The 13,968-nt window shown below is 42.8% G+C and overlaps 1 protein-coding gene across 1 annotated transcript in view; it reads left to right on the top strand.

The window, feature by feature from the left end:
- Positions 1-13,968, top strand: part of TRPC5 (transient receptor potential cation channel subfamily C member 5) — a 67,886-nt gene that overhangs the window by 31,953 nt on the left and 21,965 nt on the right. Inside the window, exons 3-5 of the mRNA XM_009649380.1 lie at positions 1,378-1,714; positions 5,135-5,274; positions 9,258-9,580. Coding sequence (XP_009647675.1) covers positions 1,378-1,714; positions 5,135-5,274; positions 9,258-9,580 — 800 coding nt within the window. The remainder of the gene's footprint in view (positions 1-1,377; positions 1,715-5,134; positions 5,275-9,257; positions 9,581-13,968) is intronic.

Below are 13,968 nucleotides of genomic sequence, written 5' to 3'. Positions count from 1 at the left end.
TGAGGGGGAAGAAGAGCTTGGTGGCACCACATCCCTTCCAGAGATCCCTTTTAAGTATAGAGGAGCCAAGTGTAATGAACAGTACCGTCATCTTCAGGTTACTCACCGCTTTGAGTCTCCTTTATAAGAGGTCTGATAAATGCTGCTGGTGCTGTTGAGTCCATTGGAAGTGTGAGTCTTTCTGATACAGCTCTGTCTGATCATAGATGACCACATCTATGCTAGGACAGTTTTTCTGATAGAATTACAGCAAAATAACAGGCAACCATCAGAACAATAGTTGAGATTTTCTTTTGACCCTGCAGAGACTGAGTGAGAAATCTGAATTTAGTAGATCAGAAGTATAGCTTCATTAAGATGGGTTAGGAATCAAATACGTAAAGAAAAACACAGTTGTCTTGGTCTTGCAGACATCTCTAATTAGCTATGGGTCTGAAGAGTTTTGAAAACCATGGGGCTGTCCAGGTATAATCAGGAACATAAAGTCTTCTGGCATAGACCAGAAATATTTTGGCTCGAGTGTGAAATTCCAAGGGCTGTTAGGTATTAAAACAGTCTGAAGAAGTGGCAACTGGAGCATGTCTGGTATGGAGTCACTGAGATGCAATAAATCACCATCATAATGCTGTTTTTTACCGAGAGAAAGTAAACTTCAAGTGTCACTTTTGGTACTGTGATGAAAGGTTTCTTTTTGCCTCTGCTTAATCTCTTACATTTTACAACTGCTCCCTTCCTTAATAGCAAGGCACGTTTACAAATGTGCTGTCCTGCTTCCCAGCAGATGTCACCTGGCTGAACTTTACATTACGGCATGCTGTCTCATGCCCATCCCATCCCACACACACATATGCTGGCCTCCTTGCACGAAACCACGTGCAGCACCCCACACACTTCTGGAGACGTTCTCTCTCCCTCTCTCTCTCTCACACACACACACTCAGAGCTTTACACCTTTCCCCTCCTGTCTCATCTTTTAGTCACTTCTTAAAGATGCTGACAGTGATTTGTTTGAGATGGTCGAAACCTGAAACATTCTGAAAAGAAACGTGATGAAACAGAAACACATGGGAAGTGAAAAAGCTCATAGTAGTTTTGGTTGTATCACTTTTGCACGAGGTTTCGTGTGTGGTGAGTGACTGAGCTACATAAGGATGCTTCAAACAGAAAAGACCTCATAGAAGAACTCTTAAATCTTATGTAGAAAAATAAGAGTGGAATCTCCCTGCTTTCTTCCCTGTGTCTCCAAAATATGCTTTTCTACCCCATAGCCAGCCCCAAACTTAATACAAGGGTCTGTGTGGGCTCTAACACATACGTGAGGCGGGGTGCACATGAAGTACCAGTCAGTAATAACCTTTCTTTTTTTTTCCTCCTCAGTTTGTTGCTCAGCCAAACTGCCAGCAGCTACTAGCAACACTTTGGTATGATGGTTTTCCAGGATGGAGGCGGAAACACTGGGCAGTAAAACTCTTGACCTGTGTCACCATTGGACTGCTATTTCCTGTGCTATCCGTGGCATATCTGATTGCACCGAAGAGCAGGCTGGGACTGTTCATTAAAAAGCCATTTATAAAGTTTATCTGCCACACCGGCTCTTACCTAACCTTCCTCTTCATGCTCCTGCTGGCATCACAGCACATCGTCAGGACTGACCTTCACATGCAGGGACCACCTCCCACCATCGTGGAGTGGATGATCCTGCCCTGGGTTCTAGGTAAATCAGAAACGCAAAAATGCCTGAGCCACAGCCGCCTGACTCGCACCCATGGCAACTGTGTGAGGACTCATTCCTGATCTCAGCATCATCAGCATGTAAAGAGATTTGGCAGCCAGCTTCAGTAACTGCATAAAACAGCTGGGCTCCTTCTGGAACAACAGATCCTGTTGGCCTAGGGCTTTTCTGCTGTTCATATTGCCATCTGACATGCCTTTAGACATGACCCTGAGTAAACTGCAGCAGACACAGCTCTCTCCCTGATTCCCCCATGCTCTGTGTGAGGAACGGGTTAGGAATTAGCTTCTGGGTCATGCTAGTAACAGATAGTGTCACCTCTTGTGCTGCCTCCGTTCTGCTGGCTGGTATACAGAGGGGGCAGCGCCGAGAGCCTGCCTCTTCTTTCGCCTTCTTACTGATCTGCTCCCAGACCCAGTGTGCAGGTACCAGGCCTGTTTACTCATGGGCTCCCAGACTCCTCCGTTCTGCTGGCTGGTCTGCAGAGGAGGCAGCGCCGAGAGCCTGCCTCTTCTTTCGCCTTCTTACTGATCTGCTCCCAGACCCAGTGTGCAGGTACCAGGCCTGTTTACTCATGGGCTCCCAGACTCCCAAATAGCCTACAGGAAGGCAGAGAAGGGAGGATAAATCTCACTCTGCCTTATGCCTCTGTGCTGACCAAATCAATATCGAGAGCTCTAATACAAGCAGGAGAAGGAGGGAGTATTTATTACCAGAAGGTTAAACGTGAGGCTCTTATTCCGGTCTGGCTTGGGCAACCACAACTGTGAAGAAAAGGATGCATCTATGTTCCTGAGATGTGCGAGGGAGGTAGTGAGGTGGGATGGGAGGAAGCAGGTAGAGCCACTGAGGGAGAAGAGCAGAGAAGCACAGTTGGATCTATTTTTGATGAGAGAGAAGTATTTACTCTTTCAAACTGATCTCCAACACAACAGCAAGTGAAAACCTGTGGAATCCCATTAGAAACATGATCTCTCCTCTAATTAAGCTCTCATCTCCCTTGCTGTGCCATTAACATGTAGCACCACCATGAGCTGGTTTGTTACTAGAAGGCCTGCCTGCTCATGGGCAATGGTTTCCACACCTTTCTAGCTCTTCTCCAGCCTCTGACCATACAGCCCAGCTCATTTCGGTGCAAAACCCTAGAGGTCAGATAACAGTGAATTCTGACTCTCATAGGATTCAGTGGCCTGGAAAGCAACACGGAGGCTTTTTGAGGACACCTCTCACAAACCTCAATCTCTGGAGCTCTCCTTACAGCTCCTCAGTGCTTCTCATGGGTCCACTTCTGCTTTCCTGTGCCTGCTGGCTCCTCTCCTGGTCCCACTGGGCCCCAGCTCCTGGTCTCTGTGGTGGTTCTGGATCAGGCTGGTTCTGTGCTGAACGAACTTAGCTGTTCCCCATGCCAAACCTAAAATTGCTGATGGAAAATCAAGGAAAGAAAGTAAGATTTACAAACATGTTCACAAATCACATTCCATCGTGACCCAGGGCACTTTGCTCCTTGCATAGCTCTGCCACAACTTACAAATGGTAACTCAAGCCTCGTTATCTTGTGGAACTAATTTATGGCGCTGAAATGCATGTGTTGGTAGAAACTTCAGAATAAGCTGAGAAGGTTAAATATTTTTTCTGAGCTTAGGTGATCTCTTTACTTTATCCTTAACTTCATGGTTAAAATTGAGGGAAAATTGTAGGCATTTCAGCAAAATTGATTTGCAGATGAAAGAAGGATAATCCATTAAAAAAACCCTTTCAAAATCACCTCTTACAGCTGTCTGCTCTTCTTTTTGAGTTCCTTTGTTTCGGATAAATAGGGATATTGTGGGACTGTTTATTAAATGGAGAAATTAGAACAGTTTCACCAGATTAAAGGTTATTATTTAAGAAATATCTTCCACTATAAAAGGAGAGAGAGAGCAGGCACACACACGGCATTGCTGTAACTATAGTAACCAGCAATGATAACTCACTATAAATACAATGTATGAGTTCTTCAACAGGCTTCTCTCCATTGATTTATTTGATTTTATGGTTTTGTGTGCATGCAAAGATTTGGAGGCAGCTGTAATAAAATTACCTTATTGGCCTTGACATTATGCTTGCCTGACCATTGACCTGCTGGCTGGCAGCTGAAGAGCTTACGGTTGATATTTGGATGTTTGCAGCAGTTCATTTCAACATTATCTGCTCTTCAGAGTGAAATTTCAGGTCCTAAAACTTGAGTTGCAAGGAACATTTCAGTGACCACTGCAGTATCCTATGGTTAGGTATGGGAAGCAGTTTGGGTAACTATATTGGTAGTACACCTGGAGGTGTATTTTTTTGGTTTGTTTTTTCTTTTCACACATGTTTCAGGTCTTCGTTCAAGGATAATGTTGTAAACTGGGTAATTCAAAAAACCTGGGGGCTGTAAAGACATTCTCAGAAGGATGCAGGTGATGAGGGAGCCTAGCTGCCATTTGCTTTTTAATGGGACTTAGGCTCTCCGAAATACTTAAACAGTTCTACCATAAAGGACATATATGTTAAAATCAGAATAGTTTGCCAGGTGAGTTTAGCAGTCTGGTAATGAACTTCAGAAGCTGCCCCTCGCTCCTCCAGCTCCAAGGAGGTATAGTGAAGGTTAGCAAGTGCCAAAAATTATTACCAGAAGGCATTTCAGAGTTGAGATGATGGGCTCGGGCCGTATCCTCAGGAATAAATATTCACCTTGCAAAACCCATAGCCATATTTGACATTAGGTGAGTCATTGCTGAGAGGTGCGATGCCAGGCTGCAGTGCCCTTTTTCATGCTGAGTCCTACCTTTTTTCACAAATAGTCCCTACGGGCTTTTTGTGCAGCGAGATGCATAAATGCAGTGACTGAGCATAGAGAATGAATTCACTTCTTCCTTCTTTGGTGTGATATTTCCAGGTCAGGGAGGAAATGTACTGGCACGCAGAAGCTGGTACTAGCATTGCATGTTCTGCAGAGAAAGTCAGGAAAAATCAGTACTGTCCAACTGAGCAATGAATTACTTCTAGTTTCTATGAGCGCGGACATTAGAAACGATCCCAAATACAGTTGCTTAAATAGTTTCTTCATGTAGAACAAATTTCATCTGAGCCAATCCAGTCATACTAGTTATAATTAACATATGTTTCAAGCAGTCTCCTTGGGTGTATATCTGGAGCCCTGGATCAGAAACAGGGCTTTTTCCTATCTCTCTAGGCGACGTTCCCCACAGAGTTGTAAAATGTCTCATAATCAGCAGCATTATACTTTGTAGAAGACAGAAGGGATGAGACATTTTTTCCAAGCTGTTAATTTAGGATTGTCTTTTATTACATCAGATATGCACAGCGCTTTAATGGCAAATAATACCTCGTCATGACAATGAACTCGCTTTCTTTCTACAGGTTTTATCTGGGGAGAAATCAAGGAAATGTGGGATGGTGGATTCAATGAGTACGTACATGACTGGTGGAATCTGATGGATTTTGCAATGAACTCCCTCTATCTTGCAACTATCTCCCTTAAAATTGTTGCCTACGTCAAGGTACAGTAACTTGGGAGAGAGAATTTGTTAACTTGCTTGTGAGAACTGTAATACATAGGGTAGAAACTCAAAATCAGAATTACAGATCAAAGAGAATAGCTGCTTTTCAAGCAGTCCAGTTTTGAAAATTCACCTGGAATGCTTATTTATTTGTTTGGAGAATGATCGTCCTTCTTCATCCTGACTCTCTGATCAAGATTGAAGTAGGTTGTTTGGGCACTGGATAGAAGTTTCCCTCTTGCTGTCCATTTTGTAGCTACTCAGTTGCCAAAGATACGTTTGTTTTCCATACTAACACTGAACCTCTTTCAACAGTGCTAGATACAGTGAAAACACGATTTTTAAATAAAGCAGTAAAGGAAAAACAAGAGCAGGGTGATCTGAAAACATCTCCAGCCAAGATTTGCAATCTGTAGTCCTACAGATCTGTAGATTACTAATCAGAAATTTTGAGGTCTACTGAGAAAAGCAAGCCTGCTAGTAGGAGGCTTCCATCAGATAAAAAGGAGTCAAATTATTCTCTTCAATATATAGTTTTAAACTATAGGCAAGGAAATGGTAGAGGAGCATGCTGGAGCTTTAACACTGTGTAGATTCTTCACTGTCATGTTCCATTTATGGCGAGAATGCACATCCTCAAAAGCACCTTCCACATTTATAAACTTCTGATGCTCCAAGTTAGTGTCTGCACGTGTTTTGAAGCCAGAGGATGGCCTGAAGCACTTCCCTTCTGTCTCTCTTTTTCAAAGACACAGACAAGACACAAATGGCTTCCTACAAACTTCCTTATGCAATGGCTCTCTCTGACTTCAGTTGGAGCTGTGTGCTTGGCCTGATTCTTTTCTTGGAATGAATCAGCAATAACGCCACCACAGTTAGTGTAATTACACAGGTGTAAATCAAGTAACCGGAGTCTGTTCCTTGGCCACTTACGCGGTCTCTAGTTTTGCTGTGCTGCTGTGTTGGTTTTGCCCTGGTAGAAGGGTACTACTCCCTTCAGCCCAGCTCCTAATAACCAGGACAAGCACTTCCCCGGAGCAACCTTGTTTAGTCTGACCCAAGCACGTATGCAGGCAGAGAGGAAAAGAGAAGAATTCACAAAGCTCATTGACTCCAAAATGGCAAGGCTTTTATAAAAAACTCTTTAGCAAGCAGTCCTGCTATGGGGCCTTTTTAAAATCCAGAAGGCTGCATAGTGGTGAGTTAGTTTTTCAAAGGAAAAAAGCTTTGAGATAGTTTCTGCTCCCTGAAGAGGCGGCTCTGTAACAGCATCAAAGCAGGAACAGTTTACATCTTTTTTCTCCCGACATTCAGAACCAGGGAGGAAATTACAGACTTGAAAGGTTGGTCTTTAAACTGTGAGCAATACAGAAAAATGCTGGAAATCATAAGATTCACAAACAAATCTTAAAATGTTAACAATCTTGTTCTTTCTCACACACAAACCACTAGAAGAGCTGTGCATCCACAGATTTAGACAGTCACATACTGAGATTTAAAGGCATAGCCAAACCACACGTACGAAGGAAGTACAGCTTTGTCTACACCCTCTGTGAGAACTACAGAAACGTCCAGGCTAACTACAAAGACCTGTATGCCAGCACACCAAAGAATGCTTACAGGAATATATCTGTTTGGGTACAGATCAGACCCAATTGGATTAAACCTGACTGATCTAAGGGCTGCTCCTGACAAGGACCAATGTCAGCCAATTCTGGAGGGGCATAAAATCTTATATAGGAGTAGTTCTGAAACAGCGTGCTCACAGAAGTTCCCTTCTGACCTGTGTCACTTAAGAGGTTGCAGTACGCTCTGAAACATGAGAATATATAGCGTTGGTAATGGCTTCAAAACCTTTTGCAACACGACTTGTAAAGGTTTTTGTTATTTATAGAACAGCCCCGAGCTGAAAAAGGCTGGTATATATGCCAATATGCGATATTCTAACACTTCTTAGAACTTCAAAGCATTACATGGACATTTAGCTTTCTGCCAAATATCAGAAAAATAAATTGCATACTGACACTAATGTTTTCCATCCTTGTTTTTACGTGGAGACTTTTTTTTCTTGATTTGACTGGTTCCAAGACCTGGCCTTAATATTGTCCAATATCAATGAAATCTTCAGGGTAAAAATACTTTCTTAATCGGTTTTCATTTGCTGCATTGAATTATCATGTCATGAGGAAGGGTAAATGTGACTGCCTGGCATAACTTATTTGCACTGTTCTGTATACATCCCTGCTGTGTTTCGTCTTCGTCTTCTGAAGCCTAACCCAAACAACTCCAGCCTTCCCAGATACCCAGCTTCATCAGATACCTCTGAAATCTTCTGTTTCTCTATTACCTATGATGCTAGGCTGCTCTGCAGACACTACTGTTTCCCAAGCAAGGATATACCATCAGTTTATAAAGGGCCAAAATATGACCCTAACAAGTTGCTTTAAAAATAGAGATGAGATGAAGAAGACCTTTTCACATACCTTTACCTGCAGTCTATGCTAAACCCTAGCAGAGAGCCCCTAGGCTGCTGTGTCCAGCCAGCAAGCGGAAGAGAATTGCGAACAACTGTGCAAATCTGCTCTCTAGGCAGGGGAGGCTTTCCCATCACGGCCATCCGCCCCCACCGCTGGATGCTGGCCAAAAGCTAACATGTCTGCCTGTTTGTAAACATTTTAAGACCCATCTTCAAATCAAGTTAACAGACTCAGGCCATGTAATAAAGAACAGTTTGGAAATGTCAGAAGCAATCAGAGGTCATGCTGAAATGCCTTTGTATCACGTCTCAGCTCCTCCGTACAGAGGAATAGTTTGAAATACCAACTTGCTTTTAGCTGTGTCCTTGAAAAAATTGTCAGCTCATATATTGGACCTTCAGATTTAAACAGAAGGTCCCTGCAAACTCATCTGTCAGTACGATACTGATACTGCTTCCTTTTAAAAGGTACAAAAATTATTTTTGGAGTCCTAAACACGCTGGCTACACTATTAGCTATATTATTCTAAGTACATTTTTGCCTTTTTATACATGTTAAATGAGCAGAGACAAATGTTAAAAGGACAATTATTCCTTGATGTTAAAATGTCTTTGACTCCATTCTGTTGGCGCCAGCGTAGTTAAGCCAGAGTAGTTACATTTATACAACCTGTTCTTCTGTGTTACCTATTTGCATCTGGCTGCGCTTTGCTCAGAAAATGCTTCTGCTTTTACAGTTACATTACTAACCAAGTTAATATTATAATTGATGCATTCAAATGTATCCAGTGTTTCAGCTGTAATTATGACCTCTGCTTTAGCAACTCTCCTAAAATTGCCATGACAAATTAATAAGAAAATTAATATGAAGAAAGCATTTTGGTTCTGGGCTGTTGGCACTTTTTTTTAGATGACGAGGGAAGGAAAGCATCCACTTCTTATGCTGGATAGTTCACTGCTTTCCTTCCTCCCTCCCTTCTCCCTCCCTCGCATTCTTCCCAGACTGTGCAGTGTTTTGAATGTACAGTCATATTTAGGAGGAAAAAGAAAAAAAGGTAATTGAAAATTTCTGTCCTGAACCCTTAAAATGTTGAAAGAGAAGGAGATTGTGTATGAACCCATGGGCCTGAAGAACCCGCAAACCGTGAACTCAGAATTCAAAAGGCCTGTTTTCTAAATTTAGGCTAAGAGCAGGCAACATACCAGAATCCTCTAAAGAAAAGCTGGTCCCACAACTATCCATATCAGGGGTCATAATCTAGTAGGGAGAGCACATAAGAAGGCATCATTACACCTAAGCCTCTGCCCTGATCACATCAGCTTCAATCCCAAACCCCGAATGTTAGTCTGACAGAAGCTGAGACTTAAGAGTTTAAAAGTACTTCTTGGGTCCCCAGTACCTGGTTAGTAATTACACGTGAAGCATTAGTATTAGCAGATGTGACTTTTGGAGTTATCGGAGTAATTACAACGTAATTCAATTTTATGCCCTCGTTTTTTCTTTCAGTATAACGGTTCTCGTCCAAGGGAGGAATGGGAAATGTGGCACCCGACTCTCATTGCAGAAGCCCTCTTTGCAATATCCAACATTTTAAGTTCCTTGCGTCTCATATCCCTGTTTACAGCAAATTCACACCTGGGACCCTTGCAGATTTCTCTGGGACGCATGCTGCTAGACATCCTTAAATTCCTTTTTATCTACTGTCTGGTGCTTCTGGCTTTTGCCAATGGACTGAACCAGCTTTATTTTTATTATGAGACCAGTGCCTCGGAGGAACCCAACAACTGCAAGGGGATCCGATGTGAGAAACAGAACAATGCCTTCTCCACGTAAGATGTCCTTTCCTTTCTGTTTTTAAGGTTGACTCCCACTGTCCCCTGTCCTACCTGCCTTTGCCTGTTGTCTGTCACTGCACAGAAAGTGCCTTTATTTATTCATTTGAAAATACCCAGTGAGCTGGTTGCCTATGCAGGAAGGGTGTGAGTTAACTGGGGCAGACATTCTGCTGAGCTTTGCTGTCAGAAAGACTCTTACTTAGGTCTGGAAGGAGACAATCGTTTTAGTTCTGGACCAAAGAATCTCTCTACATGATCCTGCTACTTAAATTTTATTTTGGCTTCAATTTCAGTATATTTGAGAAAGCAAGTATCCTTTTGCCGTAATAATTTTTTTGTCTGATTCGGGAGGAAAAGAGGGGAAGCTAAACAAAATGTAGAAAACAAGGGATGAACCTGTGAAAAAAAGGTATTAATAAATAATGTGACACAGCAACAACAACAACAATCTCACCTAAGCCATTTTTATGCATAGATAACGTTGCAGGCTTCTCTGATTTCCTTGCAGTGGGGTAAGACTAAAATCCCAGCGAAATCCTTTTTGCTGGAAATGCTGGTACTTTAACTGAGATGTTGGCATGGAAATTGCTGTGGTGACAGCTGGCAGGGTTGAAAGAGATAGCACATGCTGAAAAATAACATGAATTGTCTTTCTGATGTATTTGTTTTAATTACTAATAGTGGAAATAATTATAATAATCAGCCCCCACCCAATTGTTCTTGCTGCTTGCACAGTACTTAAAACACAATGGGAAGAGAAATAAATAAAGCACGGTCTAGAAAAAGGCCTACGCCCTGCAAACAAGCAAAACAAAACTGTTGTCCACCACTTCATGCTAAATTGAATAAAACTTTTCATAATGCCCAGTAATTCTCCACCCTTCCTCAGCTGAAGGCTTGAGGTTAGGAAAGGATTTGTGGCATATTTGCCCTGTTACCAAAAGCAGATGATGGCTGAGGCCACGTAACTAGGTTGGAAGAGAAAAGGCTCCAACATTGTCCTGTGGGCTCCTTCCTTAAAAGAAGTGGGGGATTTTCATGGGATAGAGTCCAGCCTTACAAGACCATCGTGACCTGGTAGGCCAGACGTGCTGCTGTTTTCCACTGCAGAGCAGGAACACCACAGGCTCAATTAATTCTTGTTAAACCCATACATATCTGAAAGAAGTGAATGGAACTGCACTGTGCTAAGGAAAACCAGAATTAAAGACTTCAGTCTTTGTTCTATTTTAATGGCTTCGCATGCCCCAGAAATGTGTTGTGCTGCCCTTGCAAAGGAATTAAATAACAAATACTATTCCTTGATCTATGTCCCTATTGATGCAGCAGCCAGAGGGGGAAATGTTCGGCAAGCACCGTGTTTGTTAAGTGGCAACTCTTAGCTCAGCAAGGGTCAAAATCAGAAAGTTCAGGACTAGAGCCTGCCTTTCCCTGGAGCCGCAGTGAACAGATACATTCAGTTCTGCATTCTGGTTTGGAGCTGTCTCCATTGCAAACCAGATTTCACTGTCAGCAGGTTACTGGAAAAAACAGCAGCAGAATTTGACTAAAGAAAAAGAGCGTCAGGGCAGCAGGAAAAAAAAAAAAAAGATCCTCAGGTCTGCAAGATCGTGTAGTATCTTGGGAACTAGAAATGATACAGAACAGCTTAACAGAAAGTGTGCAGATCAACTTAAATACGGACCACAATTTCTCCCACCCTAACATTCAGTTTAAACCCCCCACCAAGGAGAATGTGGCACAGAAAGGAAATTGAGGGGGCTCAGCCTTTATGGCAGAGGCTTGTTTAAAACAAAATCGCAGCGGGAGGGGATCCATTAGGACTGAGGTCTCCTGGCAGGGGACAGAATGCTCTGCAGTTACTTTTTGTTTGAGACTTGCTTAAGAAATTTATTTAACGTGTTCTTAAAAGTTGAAATAGTTGTTATTAACACCCCCAGTACAAGCTGACATTTGGCCCTCGAGCAGAGGCACAGCATGGGTGACTGGCTAAGAACGAGCAACCTGCAAAAGGGAAAATTATATCGTTGGGCCGGGGAGCGCAAGCCTGGCTGGAGTGAATTCAAGTCAGAGCTGGTGTTACTGCAAGTTTGCTTGTAGTTTATCCCAAATGAAAGAATAAATGTAAAGAGCTTTCAATCAGTACCCTTTGATTCCTCCCAGCATTTCTAGGCAGTCACACAAGAAGATCTAATTTTGTAAGAGAAGAAAAAGCAGGACGCCACTCGTGTTTGTACAGCTTGTTTAAAATGTGACACCTATTTACTGGCGCATTATTTCCTATTACTCCCAAAGGATGGGTTTAATATTTTCTTGGTGAGGAAATTTTCTGCATCGCAAACACAGATCATGGAAAAGTAATATTCCTTTGTGACAGCAATGAGGTGAAGTCATGAATAATTTAAGGTTTTATGCTTTGGCCTCACCATCGCTTAGAAATCAGAGCGTCTACTGCTTAGGCAGACAATTTCAAAGTCTGTTTATTGCTGTGGTTCCGGCAACTGAAGGAAGGAGAAGAAAGAGAGGAAGAGGAGGAAGGGGTGGAGGAAGTCACACCTTACTGCCTGCTGTGTCATTCTCGCCGGACGGTCACGCTGACCACTGGGGCCATTTCTCCCCGGACTGCAGGAGGTCAGGAGAGTTCCTGTGGAGAGCGGTGGAGCTTTGAGATTTCTCCTGTTTGCTTAGGATCCAGAATATACTCGTCAGGAAGGGGGTAGTCTCTCAATTACAATTTCCAAAATTCTTTTTTTAAAGCTGCTCCTCCGAAGTACTGTGAGCCCCACCTGAAACACTTACTGTGAAAAGAGTTTGTGGTTCTGGCCTGAGGAAAGAGTAACTAAGCCTTACTTCTAGGCAAAGTTGCAGAAACCAGTTGCTGTCTTTTTCAAGGGGGACTACATGTCCACATGTAAATATGCTGGCCTTAGTCTGGGCCCAAATTACACTCTGGGTTTATACCGTGAATTCAGAGCAATGCACTGATCACTTCTAAGACTGATTTCAGTTTCATGACGGGAACCTCTGTCTCCCCTGAGTGTACAGCCTAATCAGTATTGTTACTACTAATAGTTAAAGTAAGTTAAAAGCTAGCTAGCACTCCACCATTTTTAGTAGAAGAATGCTTAGCATTCTTTGGTTAATCCTTATTTTACCACCTCCCTTATTTAATAAATATAACAGCCTGACTTTTGGGAGAAAGGATTTTTGCTTTAAAGAGTCTATCATTTTGGCCAGTGAAAAACGTAAGACATGTCCACAAAATATAAAGAAACTAAATCCCCATATAAACCCTGGGGGTACATGTGGAACAGAGGCCCGGAGAAGCCAGGATTCCTGGTATGCCAAGTAAAGTACCTTAATTATTTGTATTGATTTTTCAAGTAGGAGCATTTGAAAAGATCTACTGACCTCAGGCCAAAATGGAAAGTCTTACACAGGCATATAAATGTCATTTTTTGATGATATAAATGCCATATTTTGGAAAGCCAAAACAAAGATGCCCAAATAAAGCAATTATTTAGATTGCTGATTATGTATTTGACGTGATTGCGAAAGGTCACTTGTCTCTGGCTGAAGCAAATAGAGACCTGGGATGATCTCATCAGCTGTAAAGCACAGTGAGGTCAGGTCTAGTTCATCTTGGAAGGAAGACTTCGAACGAAGAAAACCTCTCCAGCTGAATTAACTCGATGACTCTCTCAGATGAGTTATTACTGATCAATTGTTGCAGCATTGAGGGCACTGCACTGTGGTGGGTGGAAGCTGCTGCACGAACAAGCCATGGCGACCAGCCGTTTGGGCCACGTCCATTGCTAACAGGCAGGGTCTTAGCACACAAAGTAATTGCAAACTCTCGGCCTGTGTTAGAGCAAAAGGTGCAAGCAGACGTGATTTCTCACATCTCCTACCTCGTTGTTGTGCACTATTTAACTACTACGGTCATGCTGTACTTGGGGAGGGTCTCCTGAGCATTTAGTCTGCGGACATGTTAATGATGCAGGCACTGATTAAACCAGAGAGTTTATATCTATAGATAACATGGCAGTTTTAAGTAGAGGGAATATATTGTGGCTGTTCTTTGCATAGAGTGGCAAAGGGAACCTTGGGTTCCTTCAGGGCAGTTGGGTTCATTGCATCTCACAAGGATGTGCACAGGGCTCTTGGGCAGGTAGCAAATGTTGATGTGACGCAACTCTCACATGCATTGACCAAAGGATCACTGTGGCTGGAGTGCAGGCTGCCTCCCGGGAGGAATAAATGGCTGAACTGAGCAGCCACTCTGTGGCGTCCCATTCTCCCAATATCTGTGTGTTCCCCCCCTCTTGAAACATTGCCTGAACCAGGCATTGTTTTCCTTTCCCCAGTGTCAGGCAGGCAAG

Source organism: Egretta garzetta, unplaced genomic scaffold (assembly GCF_000687185.1).
Source record: "Egretta garzetta isolate BGI_Z169 unplaced genomic scaffold, ASM68718v1 scaffold412, whole genome shotgun sequence".
Classification (NCBI taxonomy): domain Eukaryota; kingdom Metazoa; phylum Chordata; class Aves; order Pelecaniformes; family Ardeidae; genus Egretta; species Egretta garzetta.
Note: the sequence above shows the minus strand (reverse complement) of the source record. Positions and strands in the feature narration are given on the sequence as shown.